Genomic DNA, 18,453 nt, shown 5'->3' on the forward strand with positions numbered 1-18,453 from the left:
ACAGAATAATCTCTCCGCTACCAATGACTCCTTGCTCACTCCACAGCAATGTTGCATCCAGCGCAACATCAAATAAAAAGTTATATGTTATTAAAAATAACATCTAAAATTAGTATGTAGGTCTATCCCTAAAAGGACTACAAAATCCAGATAACGAATATGAAGAAGCCCATAAATTGAAAAGCTAGAAATACAGATCACTTGCGCCATTGGCAACCTGTAAAAGCTTGATTTTCATAACATAATCCGCCTGAATCTAACCCAAGAAAACAAAATGATTACAATTCCATTAATGAAAAAAGTTTCTCAACCTGTAGCAGATAATCTGCTGGTGTTAAATAAACAAATGGGAGAAACTCTATTGGGCATTTATACTGTTGCCAGAAAAACATTTCTCTATGAAGAGAACTCAAATGGGTGTGGGGGCTGAGGCTCCTCATCTACAGCCATTGCTGAAGAACCTAAGCCCTGTTGAGTTCCAGTGCTTCCACCACCGCCACCATTCGCAGAGGCTGCATTTGATGGTGAATCGGTGAGAGCAAGTACCTCAGCTTCTGATGGCTGTAGATCTCTCAATAGAACAAAACCTGATGGTGCGAGCTTCACAGGTACATATCTGCTTCCCTCCAGGAATCTGATGTGCTTTTCTTGTGCAGGTACAACCCTTGCTGGATTTGTCAGTATTTCAAAAGAAGGTTCGGATTCTGCTTTCTTTTCTGGAGCGTTGCTCACCTGAGAGACCAAATAATAGGCCTTTATGAGAAAAAATGAATAACCACTAAAGAATTTAGACCTCTAATAGTCTTATAACTAAGTCATTTGGGTGTGCCTTCGTAGTCAAAATAGAAGAATTGGACCTAGAGTTTTTTTAGTGTGTGATTCTTGGATATTCTTCTGTATAAAAAGAATGCAAATGTAGTCAATCTACTTTAAAAGATTCTATATTTTGTTGATGTTACATTTGTTGAAAATAAATGCGGTTTAACACATCCTTTCTTCAAGGAGACCTCACTCATGAAAGTTAGAGACTATAATCCCACCGGTTTTGGGACATTTTGAGTGGGCATAGTATGTGTTGACCTATCTATGCCAACTCAAAACAATCCCAACATCCTATACAAAATGTCCCAAAACACCATTGAGTCTACCCCTCTCCCACATGTGAGAATCGGACCTGACTGGTTCAACTATTCAATATGCAGGTGAGCAATTACGCGAAATGCAAGCCCAGTCGGAAAAACCACGAACATCCGTGTGCGTAAGCCTCCCAGATGAAGTCGAATTGAGCCGTTGAGCGAAGGATCGCGTACAAGGGAGAAAACTAACAACTCATGAGATATATGTTCGTTTCCCTCACTCCTGTGGGGGAAAAATCACATGAGAAGCTACAACTAAGGGAAAACGAATGAGAGAGAAAGAAGAAGAACAAGGTATGTATATCGTTGATTTTTATTATTTCTATACAAAATCATTTCACAATTTTACTTAAGTAAAAAAGAAATGTTCAATTAAAGGTAAAAGAAAGAGTTTAGGGAGCAAGAAAAGAGATTTGAAGGAAATGGAGGAAGTTTGGAAGGGAAAGAAGAAGAGAGTATTCATTTTCTACAGCGAGGAACAAGTAAGATATTTACTTTAAATTTCTGATTAATTCATATAAGTAGATGCAAAATTTTGGATTTATGTCACATGAAAGAATCCAATTAATGGGTGATGAGCCTCGATTCAAGTGAAAAGAGAGGGATCGAGGCAAATGATTGAAGCAATTAATTTTAATTGATTTTAGAGTTTTTCGAAATGCAAAATATAGAAAGTTAGAAGCTTTCGACAATTCCTCTATAATAGCTAATGCATTTAATATTACTTTTAAGGTTGTTAGTCAAATCATATTTATTGTGACATTGAATTTGCATATTATTCATCAGTAATTAATGAAATTTAATGTTATTGGAACAGTGAGAATTTCATACCTAAGCTAAGACAAATATTGAAAGTATATTTTAGAAGATCAAAGATTTAGAAGGAAAACTGAACATACAAAAATATTCAATGTGGATAAATTTCAATTATTTTATAACAATGTCAGATTTTCTTTTATGTTATAACAAATTCTATTAATAATCTGATTGCTACATGATTAGCTACTGATTATAGTATTGTTATTATATGAATATATTATTTGAGAAAGATAAAAGAAATAAAAAAATGAAGTATTTGCTACATATAGATCTAAGGTATACATTTAACATGATAGTGATTAAATTACAGATATTCTTACAAATTAAAATAATATGTGAAAGAAAATGGAATAAATTAAACGATGATTTAAATGAAAAAGGAAAGTAATAAAAGAAGGTAAAAGTTATGTGCATGCAAAATTATAGGAGTCCACTCCCATACAGTACTGACTGAGGAAGCAACGTACTTGTGCACGCTAAAAGGAAATGAAAATGATTGTACATTTATTGCTACATTTAAACGGTACTCCTGTACTAATTGAAATGAATTAAATATCAAATTTATTAAAAAAAAATGTTAAGTGGAAATGGACAAATGAGATAGAATATGAAATAATTTATGTGAAATTATAAAACTTATAGTACATGAAAGAAGATGCATATCTTAATCATGTACAGTTAAAGAAAGATTTATGTTTATTTTATATGACTATTTATACGATTAACTGTTATATATTTAATGATGATTACCCACTGAATTTAATTTGTAAACTCATTCTATTAAACTAACATTTTTAGGTAAGTCTCCTGATAAGTGAAAATTGCTGAAAGAGAGAGTACATCTATAGAAGACGACGCTCAAATGAAAGCGGATAAAATGTATTTATGTTTAAAAGAATATTCAATGCAATAGTAGTGTTAGTGGCTCTTTAGTGTTTGATGAATATTAGCCATTTATTGTTATGTGTAATTGTGGAAAAAAAATGTATTAACCGTTCGATTGTTCATTCCCGTCATTAGTTCGAGTCTCTGGACTCGTGACACCACATCTAATCCTGCTAACCAAAAAGCTACATAGATTTATAACTCTATGAGATTCTTTCACATGTACTAAAAAAGAGTTGTACCAGACCTAACACAAGTTTAAAATACCATCTGGTTACTGTAAGTGAAGACATAGTAAGTTCTGATGTTCCTTATGAGGGCATGATGCACCGACACTTCTCCTCAAAGAGGTGTGCAGTGTCTGACACCGTATCCGACACGACACTAGCCCGACACTCCTCCGACGCGTGTCAGACACGCAAAAAATGTGTCCGATTAAAAAATATTAAATACAAATTGGACACGTGTGTCCGACACGCGTATCTTAAATATTTTATGAATTTTTTTAAATATAATTTATTGTATTTGAGGGGATTTAAACTAAATTTTTTATTTCTTAGCCACAACATCAAATCAACGTCCGCACTTAATACCCAATCATCGAATATTCTCATTTTTTTTTGCAGTGAAGGTATTTTCATCTCCTCTCTCGGTGACTGATAAACGGCATCGACGCCCGACTCTCGACATCCTAATACTTATCATTTTAAGTACAAATTTTAGTTAAATGAATTATTATTTTCAAATTATTTTTAAAATTATACTTATTTAATTTTTATACACTATTTTTTAAATATAAAAACTATAATACCGTGTCTAACCCGTGTCCGTGTCCTATATTTTCAATAACTGACGTGTCTCGTGTCCCGTGTCCGTGTCGTGTCGTATCCGTGTCACCGTGTCCGTGTCTGTGCATCATAGGAGGGCATTAAAATTCCTATTTTGTCCAAGGAAGCCACATCAATAAGTTGCCTATCATGTGCTTCACTACTTAGAAGATAATAAAAGAGTTTTGCTTAAACTAGATGAACTCACATTGGAAGGCAAGAGATGCAGATTACAAATGATCACTAGTGGACAATAAGCCAAAATTAGATTCTTGAGCATTGATTGGAGGAAATATGATAACATGTAGGCATAAAAACATAATATGTTAGCTAGATCAAGGGTTGAATCAAAATTTAGGCCATGAACCACCAACAACAACATCAAGTCTTTATCTCACTACATGGGGTTAGCTACATAAATCATTTTTCTCTATTTTATTTTGTTAAGAGTCAAATTCTCATTTAAGTCTAATCAAGAAATATACTATCTAATTTTCTAATCAAATCTTTTTAGGTCTACCTCTACCTTTCTTAATGTAAGCCAAATATAATACATCTACTCTTCTAACCGGGTCATCCAAAGGCCATGACCAAAGGAATTAATAAATTATTATGTTTAAAATAATATTAATGAAGTAAGAATCAAGTGAAAAAAGCCTACAAAGTTGTATTGTAATAACAAATTAGCAAAAAACATTGCGCATAAACTAATATAACATTATTGCACAAAGCATACTGAGATTAATTGGCAGTTCATAAAAATAAAAAATATTAAAAAATAAAAAAAATTAAAAAACCTGAAAAACAGCATAATTTGCTGTCTTATGTGCCCTTAAGAAGTCAACAGGAAGATTTTATTTTATTAAAGAATTAAGTGGGCAATGTTATATGAAATCAGCTCCAGGTTGGGAAGAAAAGACATCCATTTTCCAGGATTTCATGCCAAATCAGGAATTCAAAATCCATGGATTCATGCCAAGAAAGAAAATTAGGATTCTTCGGATTCATGCCAAGGAAAGAAATTCAAAGTTTGCTTGGGCAAGGAAAGCATATTAAGATCTAGATTTAAAAATATGAAGATATTTGTAGAGCTATAGATATTTTCCAATCTTAGCATAGACAAGTTATTTCCTTCCTAGATAACTGTTGTTTCACCACACTACCTGCTTCCGTGGGGGGTCAACATGGACCCCATCTCGAGATAAAAGATCAAGTTAAACCCATCGCCATCATGATCACTGCTAATAGTAAGAGATTTATTCCTAAATTCTTTTAACTTCTTTAGTAATATTCACAAGTCACTGTCTTTTTTTTAAAATAAAACCTGGACCAACTCATAAATTATATTTTACAATCTTAAAACTTTTTTTTTTAATTTAACTACTACTTTAAAATCCAATCATCTTATCTAGGCTCTTTTCAAGCTCCACTTGTGTAAATGGATGCATTTACATACTTGTATGTACTTTTGAAGGCAACATTTCAAGACTATCATATGGGAATGCTTAAATTAAAGTTCTCCCAAAGAATGATATGAACATTTAAGGTACTCCAACAAAATATAAGGATTAGGTGGATTGCTGCAGTTCCAAAAAAGAGCTTACCTGACTTGCCTCAGACTCCTTCTCACTAGCTTTGACACCTTTCCCTGAAGTTGAGCTAGTAGAAACATCTTCAATGGAGGATTTTTCAGCATTGGCCTTTTGTTCTGCTTCTTTCTTAGCTCTAGCTTTTGCTTTTGCAGATGTTGATAAAACAACAGTTGGTAGCTTAACTGTTGATGTTGATGCCGGTGGTGTTGTCGGTCGAGGATACTCAAACAAAGAAGGCTTCGCATTCGACATAAATTCAAATCTTGGCACTTTGAGATCATAATTCAGACCGATGAATGCAGCAGGTGAGAATGACAAACTAATGAAGTAAAGGAGAGGATACCAATACCAAAATTGGCTAAATACCGCAAGTCCAACAACTGCTGTTATTTTATCATGTTTAGTTTTAGAAAGCAACCTAATTGTAACATTTCGTCCACCTGCATCAAGAATACCAGAAGCTATAATGGCACCCATCTTGCTCATTGTATCCTCATGCTTATCCAGAGCTATTTTTTCCAATTGGCGCCTACATCAGGTCAATACAAAGCATTAATTTCAAAAAGTGAAACAGCAAACCTAGCCTGGTAGAATACAGATAACTACCAGGATACCTGAATGTTCCCACTCGATGATCACAAGATTCATTTGTCTGGATCATGACCATAGCCATGGCTATTAGGGCTCCTTGGCGAACAAAATCAACAACATCTGATGTCAATGGCTCCAACAAGTAAATGGCTTCACTAAGACCAGTTCCGGCACAAGAAATGCCTATAGCCAGAGCTGCACCATATCTAACATGTGGGTTGTATGACTCCGAAAGCAGGGAAACAATTCTTGGTGTCTGAAAGTAAACAAGAAACAGTGAAATCAGATAAATTCATAATAAAAAATTCAACAAAAGTAAAAAAAACTAGTATAGTCCATTTAGCAGATTGATAAAAAAGTAATATTTCTATTAGCAGCAAACTGACTTGCTCTGGTTCAGAGTATAGAACAAATCCAAGGGCGAGAACAGCCGTTCTTCTAACATCATCACTAACATCTGATACAGCAAAATGCAGCAGCTGATGTATCGCCTTGTTATTTGCTGTCCCCCTGTATGCCAAGGCCAACGCATACATACCACCATAGCGAAGAATTGGATCTTGATCTCTAGTGAGCTGTTCAATCAAAGTATCGGCATCTTCTTCCCTGCCATAAACGGTCAATGCTATGCCAAGAGACAAGCCTCTGCAAACAAGGTCAAGAACCAAAATTAAGTATATAGCAAGACAACTAAAATGTAGAACCTATAAGCGACATGGGACATAGAAACATTAAAACAAAACAAATTTTTCGGTTACCTTATTATATAAAAATATTATAATTAAGCACATTAGAGATCATCAAATACGTTTTAAAGGATAACAACACATTAGAGATAATACGTTTACAAATTATTGTTTAGTAAAGTAACAGCTCATAAGATGTGATATTTAACTAGCAGAAGATGGCAACCACAATTTAATTGTTTTTAAGAAAACTGTGAATAATGCTGAAGCAAAATAATGTTGTCTTCATCTTCGTCACCACCATTTGAGTAAACCTTGTAAAGTCTTTTCAACATTCATTAGAAGAATTTAACGTCCTCTCTATTTGTTACATCCTTCGGAACAATTTCTAAGCATTAAAGTTTAAATGCTCTTTAGCCTAAACCCTTTAAAGCACGCCAAATTACTTCTCTCAAGTTTGCACGCTGAACAACTCAACCTAAATTTTGTTTACCTAAATCAATAGATGCTACTCTCAAAATAATAAGAAATAGGCTATCGCACTTTACATTTCTTAATTCCAATACACTACCATCTAAATAATTTTCTTTTATGCAACAAAAACATGTTGAGGCAACAGCACCCCAACTTCTCAAGTGCTCCATAGCAAAAGCAAGACAATGTACAAAGCGCCAAATTTTATTTTGAACGACTTTCCTAGCAAATCTAGAAAAAACTGCTAGCCAATGGAGATAACAAAAGCACATGTTAAGGAACGTATGCTTTCTCAAGTAGTTCATAGCAAACTGCAGCAGCTTAGTGCCTGCTTTCCTTGTGTAGAAAGCACCTCAATTGAGCATATTTATTTTATCCAGGGAAATCACGAAAGGTACGATTATTTTTTGGTTATTTAACTTCTTATTTGGCATGAAAATTTATATTTAAATAATGCTTAAGCTACCTTCAATCACTATTCTTAAGTGCATTCCTCACTCGTTGCTAGATTTATATGATTTTGCTTCTATTTTTCCAACGCTCATTGTTAGATTTGTGTGATAAATACCTTGATTAATAAACTTATATTTTTACAGGAAAATGAATTTTGAATCTTACCTTATCATGATATTCGAGTCATTCTCATTGTCGTTTCATTAATTAATTAGAAACATTTTAGTTTATATCATTAGTTTGTTAACAATTTGTTAGAAGTTTGTAATCTCTTTTATTCGTAAATAAAATATTTTTAAATTATGTAAAATAAAATTATAACATGAATAAAACTCAATCATGGATATGGAGATATTTTTTTACCTACGTTTTAAATTATGTTATGACAAGAATAAAATTCTTACAATGGATGCAAAGATCCATATTTACCTACAAATAAAAAACCGACCTCAAGCATGGATAAAAAAAAAGCTTTGCAAGTACATTTTTGCTAACACTTAGCAAACTCAAGATAGTTTGGGTTTTCTTTATATTACTTTTCTTGATTATTGGGATAAAATATAGCATAAAAAGAAAATAAGCGCCAAAAACTTGAGGACTGTTGGGTGGAAGGAAAGTGGCATTTCTCATGAATATCACCCTTTAACACTCAGCAATTCACACAGATGTACCAATCTATACCACACTATCTATTTGGAAATGTGACTTGAATGATGTATCTGATTGATCAAATGTTCCTTACTTGCTCAGGGCTGCCTTGGCCACAACTTTCATTTCATTGATCAAGTTTCGACCAAGCATGTCATCTTGGTCATCTTGGCTAATTAAAAAAAAAAGTCACTCCAATGTGTAGATTGCTTCAAATCCATGGAAAAACATAACAGCCAATGTAAAACCAAAAGGTTGACGGCAATCACTGCAAGGTAAAGTCCCGAAATTTTAAATATCATATCTCCTCACTCGACTGGAAAGACCGCCCGCCCCGCTTCCTTTCTCTCGCTCTGGACGGACAAAACGCACGCAAGGGGAGCAAACTCCCCTCTCTGCTCTGTCTGGGACGGAACCACACGCAGAGAGCCGAGAGGCTCTCTCCGTCTCCCTCTCTCGCTCTGGTCGGGACGGAAAAACACAAGGAAGCCGAATGGCTTCCCCCTTCTCCCGCTCTTGTTTCGGGACGGGTTCGGACGGACAGCACGAGGGAGCAGGTCCACCGCCTATAATACCCAATCCGGCCTCCTCGTTGCTTGAAACGAGGTGAAATGTACTTGAGTATATTGAACCCAAATTTTGGGTGAGAAATGAGATAAAATCTCAGCCATAGGTTTCAATTTTCTGATTTGGGAAGTTGATTGAGCCCAAATCAATCAATTGGGGCTGAAATTGGCTCCGAATTGGGCTCGACCCGAATCGATTTGAGTCGATTTGGGTCCGATTTTGTTCGATTGAGTCAATTTTGCGAAATTGAACTCGGATCGACGCCGAAATGTGTCGAACTGCGTCGAATTGGGCTCGACGGCGTTTGAATTGATTTGATTTAATTTTAATTTAATTAAATTGAATTAATTTAATTAAATTGGAGTCTAATTTGAGTCGATTTTGTCTCGACGTCGATCGAGCGCGATCGAGCCTAGTCGGGCTCGATCGGGGTCAAATCGGTGCGAAAATATTCGTCAACATGTGGCTTAATATATAATACACAAATTTCTAAATTTTAATCAATCCTTTCGAGGGAGATAATTTCCTTATTCAAGCATGAGGCTTACTTGTCTTTATTTTTTTAGTACAATTTTCTTTATTACCTATTTTGTGTCTTTTAATGGCTTCCTGACATCAACTCGGTATCCAAGTTATAATTTTTTTATCATTTTTATGCAGTTTCTACTTGAAATCAAATGTGATTAAGGTTTATTCCCTTTTCTTTCACACCGCAAGCCCTTTTTAAGTATACACAAAGTTGTTAATTACTGTTCATGTTAGCAGTGAAACCAGCTCACCCTTTTCCCTCAATCCAATTCTTTTCTCACTCCTTCAAGTTCAACAAACCTTCACAAAACCAACCAACAATCTCGACATAATTAATGTTATTCAAATACAAATTTGAATCCAGTTCCTAGCAAAACTCCATCTTATCTCCTCTTCATCAATTTCCTCCAACAAACTAACAGCAAATCTTCAACAGAACTTATCCTAATCCCAACATTATTTAATCCCACAAATAAATGAATCAAATCAGCCTAATGCTAAAGTTCACTCAAATTCCACCCAACCAGTCACATTTTTCTATCATATGTTATTGTGCGCAGTAAAATGCTATTCCATTAATAGTAAAATTATTGTTTATGAGTAATGAACCATTGTTTTGTGATGAATGACTTGCCTTTTTTAGTTTTTCACAAGAACCATAAGCAATAACCAACCTTCCTATTTTGAAAAAAATGCAAAAGCAAAAGATGCCTGACTTCTACTGATCGGAATTAGATCTTCCGCTAGACATCAATACAAGTCATAGTGTCAATCCTTACACTACTACATCCAGATGAGCTCATTAACGTTTATTCAAGATCATGTCATTCTCTAATCAATTGAAAATATCATCCACCATTTCATGATCATAGTTGATGAAGCAAAATATTTATTTTGGGTGAATTATCACTTTCATTCCCAGAATATAGTGATCTATAGTCGGGGAATTGATGCGGCTGTAAATTATAAATTTTATCTTTTCAAGGATATTTGATTTATTTTATGCCTTATAAAACTCGGGAATTTCATGATTTTAACTGAGGTTATTTTATTTTGTCATTAGTTTATTAGCAATTTGTAAGTAAATTATTAGTCGAATATTACTTTGCATCTATAATAACAAAATTGTTAATTATATTAAAAAAATTTGGGCATGACAAACTTTATTGTGGATGTGGTCACCCTTTTTCACCTATTCTTGGATTTTGATCTTTGATCAGGGGTGGGAATTAAAACCCTTCTAACTAAGATAATCTCCTTATTTAACTGTGAGGCTTACAACACTTTTTATTTTTCATAATATTTTTTAGCTTTCCATCTTTGTTATCCTCTTGAGCTTCTTTTTTCCAAGATCATCCAGTATCAAATTATTATATAATGGTTACAAGGATATTTCACATATTATTCTAGCATATTTTTTTGCTCGATCTATTGTTTAACTATAGTACTATACACACATAATCAATTGTAACACTGTTCCAATTATTGCCTTTTGACAAAGAATCATGGAAAAAATAAGTTACAATATTGAATAATATTAATTATTATGAATCATATTTCAAGAATATTGTGCTTTTGGATGAAACATTTCATAAATAGATCATGCAATTTATCTAGATTATTCTTTTATACTTCATTCCACAAGGAAGATATTGAATTGGAGAAATGTTCAGGTTGCCTCTACTATGGCCTAAAGGATACATGTTCAAATTTTAAAAAAAAAACAACGTTAAGTGCATTGTAGAGGTGAAGATCTATATGCATTCTAGGAGTAAGGCTCTATCCATCATCCCCTCCCCAAACCCTGCATTGGTGGATGCCTCGTTATTAAAATACACTACAATCTCCACTCCTTATTGTGTGCTTATGCATCATCTCATAATTACCATTAATGATAAAAGCATTTTTTACCTAATCAGAAAGATAGTCTTTCACCTAACTTTTTGATATATTCTTTAACAATGTTGGAACAGTATGCTAATGGAACAGTAGATATTTTTATTTCATCTTCAAACAGCAATCAAACTCATACCTACAATGCATTCTTTCATGACTCATGCTATTTCATCAAATAAATCCATTTACATCTCCAGTACTAAGGACTATCATTATTCCTCTATTATTCATTAAAAGTTCATGCATCTCTTCACAAAATTCTATACCTAAATAAATTATCAATCTCTTCAATAAAAATTTATCTCGAACAAAATCACAGAATGAAATTTTCCCATTTAATCTCTGAAATTTTCTCTTTCAGTTAACAATCTGTTACAATTCCTATTACCTTACAGTTACACCATTAAAACTCATACGTACAACTACTGTTTCAGGTTGTCTTTATAATTTTATCATTTTCATGAGTTTATTGCGGGCATTTAACAGATTCACTAGCTCTTTCACAAAAATTAGACGCAAAAAATAATCATAAAGAAAGAAAACTGAATAGTAAATATATAATAAAGAAAAAGAGATCAATCAGAGAAATTTATTCTTTCTTAGTTATTCATAAGTACCTAATGATCTTCTCATGCTGTGTATCATGTGCATATGCCAGCATTTCACTAGCCTTATCACTTGCTGTTCCAACCATAAGCAAGCCCATGCTGATACCAGCAGCTTCACCAGCTACTGCACTATCAGTATATAGGACATTCTTGATCTCCTCGTATATTTCCTCATCAGCTGTTCCTAAAGCTGCCAATCCGAGACCTAAACATGCTCCATGCTGAATAACCTGCAAAGTTTATAACAACCCAAAACTTATAAAATACATTAAGAAGCGGAGAGAAAATGTCTAGTTCTCTCAGAAGAGAGCAGTGAAAACTCAAAAGGACTGCTACCTCAGAGCTAGTGTTCTGTAGGCTTTCTCGAAGGAAATGTTTTATTCCTTCACCATGATTGGCATGAATAAAACCCAGAGCATAAAGGGCACCACCTTCCGAATAAGGACTGCCGCCACCAGCAGCACCAGTTTGAGGCAAATAAGGTGCCATGAGAGCCCTACCTTGCTTGAGGTGTCCTTTGTGGATAACCCCTAGACCAGCAGTAGCACTAAATTTAGCCCAATTTGTCGCTCTACTCAACCATTCCTACCAGACCAAACATGACAATTTTGTAATATTCACTATTAAATATCTAAATTTTCTGTCCCTACATACAAATAAAATGACAGGTAGGTCGGTAACCTTAATTCAAAATTATTTAATATTACCAAGTTCTCTCTCAGGAAGGTGTCCACTGTTGTTCCAGCATGCATAATAGCATTTGCACAAATGGTAGCACTGTGACAGACACTATTTCTCATTTCCACTGTCTGCTTTATAGATTTCAAAATTAAGATGTCTGACCTGCACATGCAAACAGCCATGAGCATATAAAAGTAAAAGAGAATAAAGGCCTTGCATAGCGAAGAAAGACCTGTTGTGGCTAAATAGAAATTGTAATGTCAGATGTATTGATGTTTCTCCAAACAAAATTCCTCTAATTTTTTCACTCTTTTCATTGTATGCAACTTCAGCTGGATCTAAGGCACCATTGGGAGCATGAAAACTATCATTCGTGATAATATTTAGTGTTTCAATTGCAGCATCATCAGATGCACCAGGATTTCCATTTTCAGATGTAATATCCATAGAATTGTCCGGTAGACTTGGTGCTCGAGGTTTTGGGTAAAGGAGATGATTTCTAACTCTTAGAAGAAAAGCTTGATGTTCGTTCTCAACAAGATCAAAAGCAATCTGAAATGCTAGAAGCGCATCATCCTGGAAATACATTGTGGAACACTTAGTTTTGATCTACAGTATGCAATCCAGTTCAAGATAACTTCAGTTTAAGTAAAGCAAATGAAAAAATGGAACCAAAGCAACTACCTTACTATCGGATCGTAGAAGTCTTTCCATTGTGGTAGCAACAGCATCAGGTTCGTTAAGAAACATGAGGCATTGGCAAATGTTTATATAATCAGGTGATGGCAATCCCTGATATATTTTAACGAGGAGACGAAGAATCTGTGATTAAAAAAAAAACACACACACACACAGAATGAAGTCAGGAAATATCATTCATACTCAGTTATATACTTAAAAACTATCTTCAGCTCTTTTTTTTTTTAATAAAAGCAATTGTTCCCCACATTTCCAAAAACAAAAACACCCGCAGATAGAGATAAAATTCATAATGGACAGACAAATCCTTACGCTGGAAAATGGGATCATTCCAACTTAAGGCTTTGATGAAAGTTAATTATAGGCGATCAGCAAAATTACTGCTAAAGGTTTTACTTTGTCATATAAATGATGAAATATGAACAAGGCATAAAAGAAGATTTACTCTATTATGTAAGGAATTAGTGAGTATCCTTGTTGAACAAATTCTTAAAGAATGCAACATGGGGAATTGTCAGCATACTCAGCACCCATAAAAAATATAGCCACCACAAAGGATAAAAAATAGAAGATAAATGAAAAGCAATAGAATACCATTCAAATGGACTACAACTAATTAGCCAATGCCAAAAGCATTATATGGTTGCCTCCCCAAGCACACAACACAATTTATTGGTGGGGCTCACAAGTAAATAAAGAGTTCAACTGGGAGAAAAGAATCAATGTTAAACAAAGCTACTGTCACTCCAACTAACCCAGAAAATCGAGGATAGGTGAGACATATTTGATTTGATGGTTAGAAGGCAATTTGTTGTGGTAATTATGCCATCAACAAAAACTTATGGGCCAAATTCAAAATGCATATTTAGTTCTAACACAATCAAAACACCAAGGCTAAGTAATAACTAAAGATTGAACACACGAAGTTACTTCGATTACTGCATCTGCACAACATCGAAAATACACTAATAGTCCTTCATTGATATCATTTCTATAAAAAGAACGTTTTAGTCCAAGGTGTACCTCAAAATATGTAAATGTTGATTGTATGATTGTATCTTTGATCTAAATAACCATCAACTAGCCAAAATAGAATGCTCTTTCAGAAGAAAACAACAGAATTTAATAATACTCTCCAAAAGAAATTCTTTCCAAGAGAGAGTGCCTTAAACAAAGAAGAAATAACTTAAAACAAACTGCTCATTAACAGGAAGCCTCCTGCACTAGATCCATCCTTTGATGCAAATACAAAAGTTTTCATTCCTTGGAAATGCAAATTACCTGAATTGATATTGTATTAGCTGCTTGTCTTATTTTCCAATTTCATAATTCTAATTTGAATGTGGCAAGCCTATGACGTTACTACTTATGAGAACCGGATATGTTATTTTGCATTTTGATGACATAATTAGCTTTATTTTACTGTTACAAGTTGTTCCAATTCAGCTCGTAGACTCCCAAGTTCAGTTGTATATAACTCCTTCCTTATTATAGCACATGGTAAGTTCTCTTGTTTTCTTTTCAGAAACTGTCCAGCCACTGTTTTGGAATTGCTTTGTTATTGTCATTGATTTCTTATTCTGGTGCTCTTTTGAAAACCAATTCCATGTTGATAGCCAACTTTTAATTTGGAGGAATTGTTGATGTTGCGTAATTTTTTTTCCTTCATACTTCTTGTACAATAGCTTCGAGCAATATTTGCTATAGCACAAATCGTTGGTTGTTTCCTTCAATTCTTTATTTTTGCAACACTGCTTCCACAACTTTTACTTTTGTGATTTTTCCTTCTCTAGTCTTATAGTGGTATTTGACTATTTGGCTCCTTTTATTCTCGAGTACTGACTGCATCAAAACTAGGGCAAATAATTACTCGGAACCTGCTGGAACAATATTTTCATAGTGAAAACTTAACTATTTTTGTTGAAACTAGATTAAAAACTTGTACTTGTTGGAATCCGAGTGTATTGAATTGACACTTACAGCATCATGCCAGATCTTAGGAGATTATGAGAAAATATTTATTTTGAATTTTTTCTTTTGTTATATATATATAAGACACCTAAGACAGGTACAATTCATTGAAGAGTTTAATAAAATCTATATTTTACTATCAATTATTGTGTGTGATTTTAGATGTGGATTATCCAAGAATTCTGCAAGTTATAATGAAAATTTTAGATGGACTATTTTCCTCATACCTTCATAAGGATTGAATCTTGCAATTTGTGATTTACATCATTGCTCTTTCATCTAAAATGTTTATTGATTGGTTTGTATGCATGATTGGGAATTTATAAAGTTTGATCCATATTGGCTTCCATTTTCGATATGTGAATCTTAATCATTACAAGATTATATATATCTTTTCAATATTTTTGTGAAATTTTAGACTTTTGTTACTTTTATATTATCATTTGAAATGAATGGTGCATTTCCTGATTTTCATGAAAAGAGAACACTATTAGCTTAAACTAAAAGTTAGAGTATTGTAAATTTGAATTTTTGTGTTTCATTGCATATCCCATTCTTGAACCATACGGTGTGCTGCACCATCCTTCTTTCTGTGCCTTAAATATAGAAATAATATAGACCAGTACCAAAAATAAAATGATTTGATGCAATTTAACCAATCAATAAGTGCATGTGCCACCAAAATAAATCAAATATACATACTGCTATTTCTTATTTCCATGTAATTATGAACTGCAAAAATTAATAATAAAAGTTGGACAAATAATGTTTTTGGAAATAGGGCTACTTGCCTCACACCGGTACTCCCTGTGATAAACAAAAGAATGTGAAAGGTTGATGCAGTAAGAAAGAGCACCATGAACACTTTCACTCTTAGTAATCGCCTCCTCTAACTTATCCAACCTCCTACATTCAACAGCCATACCCATGGCCTGCTGATATTTTCCATCTGTAATACACCTGCAGCAAGAAGATATGATTGATGACCAACATAAAAACATAGGCCTAACAATTAATTTTATGTGACATACTTGTCCAACATTCTCTCTACTATAGCTTCCAATCTAGGATCAATTGCTGCACCTTCTTCGCCAGTTTTAGCACATCTTGACTTCAGGCTTGCATACTCATCAAGGCATTTGGCTGCGAAGCAACGAAATTATACTAACGAACAGAAGAGGCAGTGTGCAAGAGCAGGTGGCATGAAAGAAGAACAAGATAAACAGTTCAAACCAAGAAGGGTATGAGCATAGTCAGAATCTTCGGACACATCAAACATCGGACCAGCACCAAGGGCATATGACAATGAGTCATTAAGCTCACCAAGGTAGTAAAACACCTGTACTCAGAGAGGAGCAACCAAACCAGTGTAGAATCAGCAAATATAAGGCATTAACAGCCTCAAAGTTGAGGATTTACAAAAAAAACTACCTTGGAAACAACCAGGGCAGCAAGCTGCCTCTGTTCAAACTCTTCATCTTCGTATAAACTTTCTCTGGAAATTAACAAAGCAAGAGGAAAATCATTATTGACAATAAAACATATATAATCGATCAATGCATACATTACATTTTGGATCAGCGTCAGATTGAAACATTGACAAACATGAACGTTTCAATCATTTTTTATCTATAAAAAAATGCTACAGAACGACTGCGATCTAGGGTTCTTAACATGATTGCAAAAAATGAAAATACACAAAGTAAGTCAACAAACTATTGATGCTTTAGCATTATTCCCAAGCATCAATGTTCGCATAAGCCCATCTAAAGAACACTGTCGACCTCCAAAACCCTAATTCAGACGGGAGAATTAAAAAAAAAAAAACTAAAAAATGCAGAACTAGGTTTAAAACTAACATCGTCGGGACGCTAGATGAGATCTCTGGCCAGAAAAGATTAACGAGGGAGTTCAGCTTGTGGAGCGCGTGGAGCTTGAGGGCGGGATGTTGCTCGTTCAGCATGGCCAGGAGCCCGCTTGCCGAGCTCACCACAGCCATGATCGAACAATATGGTGAGAATTAGCCTCCTCAGAAAAGAAAAAAGGTGGCAGCAGAGACGAAGGGACGTCTACAGATTAGTTGGGAATGAAACTAGCCATCCAGTGAGATGAAAATTAAAGAGGCAAGAAGCCCATGAGAGAAGTAGAAAACAATGATCTCCTAGAGAAGCACGCCAGGCAAAGCTGCCGAAAAGAATGGCCTGATCGGCTCCCTAATTTACTTTGTCTAGCGCCAAAACCTAAGCTTTGATCCGGGCGCAATTAGGTTCAAAAAAAAAATCCAGGCAGAATTTGATCACTTTCTTTGAATTATAAGCCATTATTGAAATTTTGTGAAGCTGATCAGAAAATTTTAACGATCCAATCATTAGTTGCATTTACAAGTATTTATTTTCGCCCAACTCAAGTGATTCCAAAACCCTATTGATTTTTGTTCACAGCTACTGAATATGTTCATCTTCGCAATCAATTGTATAATATAATATGTGATGGAGAAATTCTTCAAAGACTTATCGCTCATCTAATTTTTATCTTGAGCAAACAAAAAAATAAAATTTCATTAGAGCACAGCTCATTTTGATCTGTTGGGTGGAAGATTTGACTGGCAACCAGAAGGTCTTGGATTCAAGTCTTATTTAGATGATGTGTGTGCGAATTTATCTTAATTAGCCAAATGTCCAAAAAAAAATTCATTAGTGATAAAGTATCTATTCATTTTTATCATCTAATTGGTTGGATATTATTCTACCTTGTTAATAGTTTTTTGACAATCAAATAAAGATTGTCTCATCAATCTAACGTGTTTATTTTAGGTCCAAGATTAATGTTATGATCCATAGGAAAGATAATTTGAAGGGAACGATTTATTCTCCTTAATTTTTACATTACAAGCTTTCTACAATATTTATAGATATAAAATAGTGAAGAAAAAGGAAAGTTAATGAACATCAACATTGAATGTCATGTTAAAATATATACTAAATAAAAGAAAATTAAAAGGAAAGTGAATTAACAACTGCAATGAATGTCAATTTAACATATAGACTAAATGAAAGGAAATAAAAATAAAAGTGAACTAATATCCATAATGAATGTTAATTTAATGTATATACCAAAAGAAAAAAACCGGAAATAATAAAATTATTTATTTATTTATTTCTCTAATATGCTCCCACAATGCGGAGTCACGTGAGATGACATCAATTATGGCATGTAGTTTGTTGAGTTAATAACCAAAAAGAGTTATGAGAGAAAAGAATGCCACTAGTTTGCACTTTTATGTCGAACGAAGTAGAAGTTAATGATAATGTGCTTCATATGTGAATGAAAAAAAATAGGTTTGCATATTGGTAGGTTACACCGATATTATCACGAGACATGATATGCAGGGG

At 34.0% G+C, this 18,453-nt stretch overlaps 1 protein-coding gene across 1 annotated transcript; it reads right to left on the reverse strand.

Annotated features, from left to right (window-relative positions):
• Positions 1-149: 149 nt before the first annotated feature.
• Positions 150-17,335, reverse strand: LOC110095380 (26S proteasome non-ATPase regulatory subunit 1 homolog A). The gene is made up of 14 exons (XM_020820902.2): positions 16,921-17,335; positions 16,493-16,556; positions 16,295-16,400; positions 16,093-16,204; positions 15,853-16,021; positions 13,076-13,213; positions 12,624-12,967; positions 12,418-12,553; positions 12,047-12,295; positions 11,720-11,940; positions 6,237-6,495; positions 5,874-6,106; positions 5,272-5,788; positions 150-732 (listed from the first exon to the last, which is right to left on the reverse strand). Exons 1-14 carry the CDS (start codon positions 17,058-17,060, stop codon positions 397-399), a joined length of 3,024 nt encoding a protein of 1,007 aa, XP_020676561.1. The 5' UTR covers positions 17,061-17,335; the 3' UTR covers positions 150-396.
• Between the last annotated feature and the right edge of the window lie 1,118 nt (positions 17,336-18,453).

This window comes from Dendrobium catenatum, unplaced genomic scaffold (genome assembly GCF_001605985.2).
Source record: "Dendrobium catenatum unplaced genomic scaffold, ASM160598v2 fragScaff_scaffold_103, whole genome shotgun sequence".
NCBI lineage: Eukaryota > Viridiplantae > Streptophyta > Magnoliopsida > Asparagales > Orchidaceae > Dendrobium > Dendrobium catenatum.

Bases quoted from the DNA above. Each gene is read 5' to 3' on its own strand.
- LOC110095380 (XM_020820902.2), bottom strand. From the start codon at position 17,060: ATGGCTGTGGTGAGCTCGGCAAGCGGGCTCCTGGCCATGCTGAACGAG. The intron at 16,401-16,492 runs GTAGTTTTTTTT...CTCTGAGTACAG, and splicing joins CTGCCCTGGTTGTTTCCAAG to GTGTTTTACTACCTTGGTGA. The intron at 733-5,271 runs GTAAGCTCTTTT...TTGGTCTCTCAG, and splicing joins AGGAGTCTGAGGCAAGTCAG to GTGAGCAACGCTCCAGAAAA.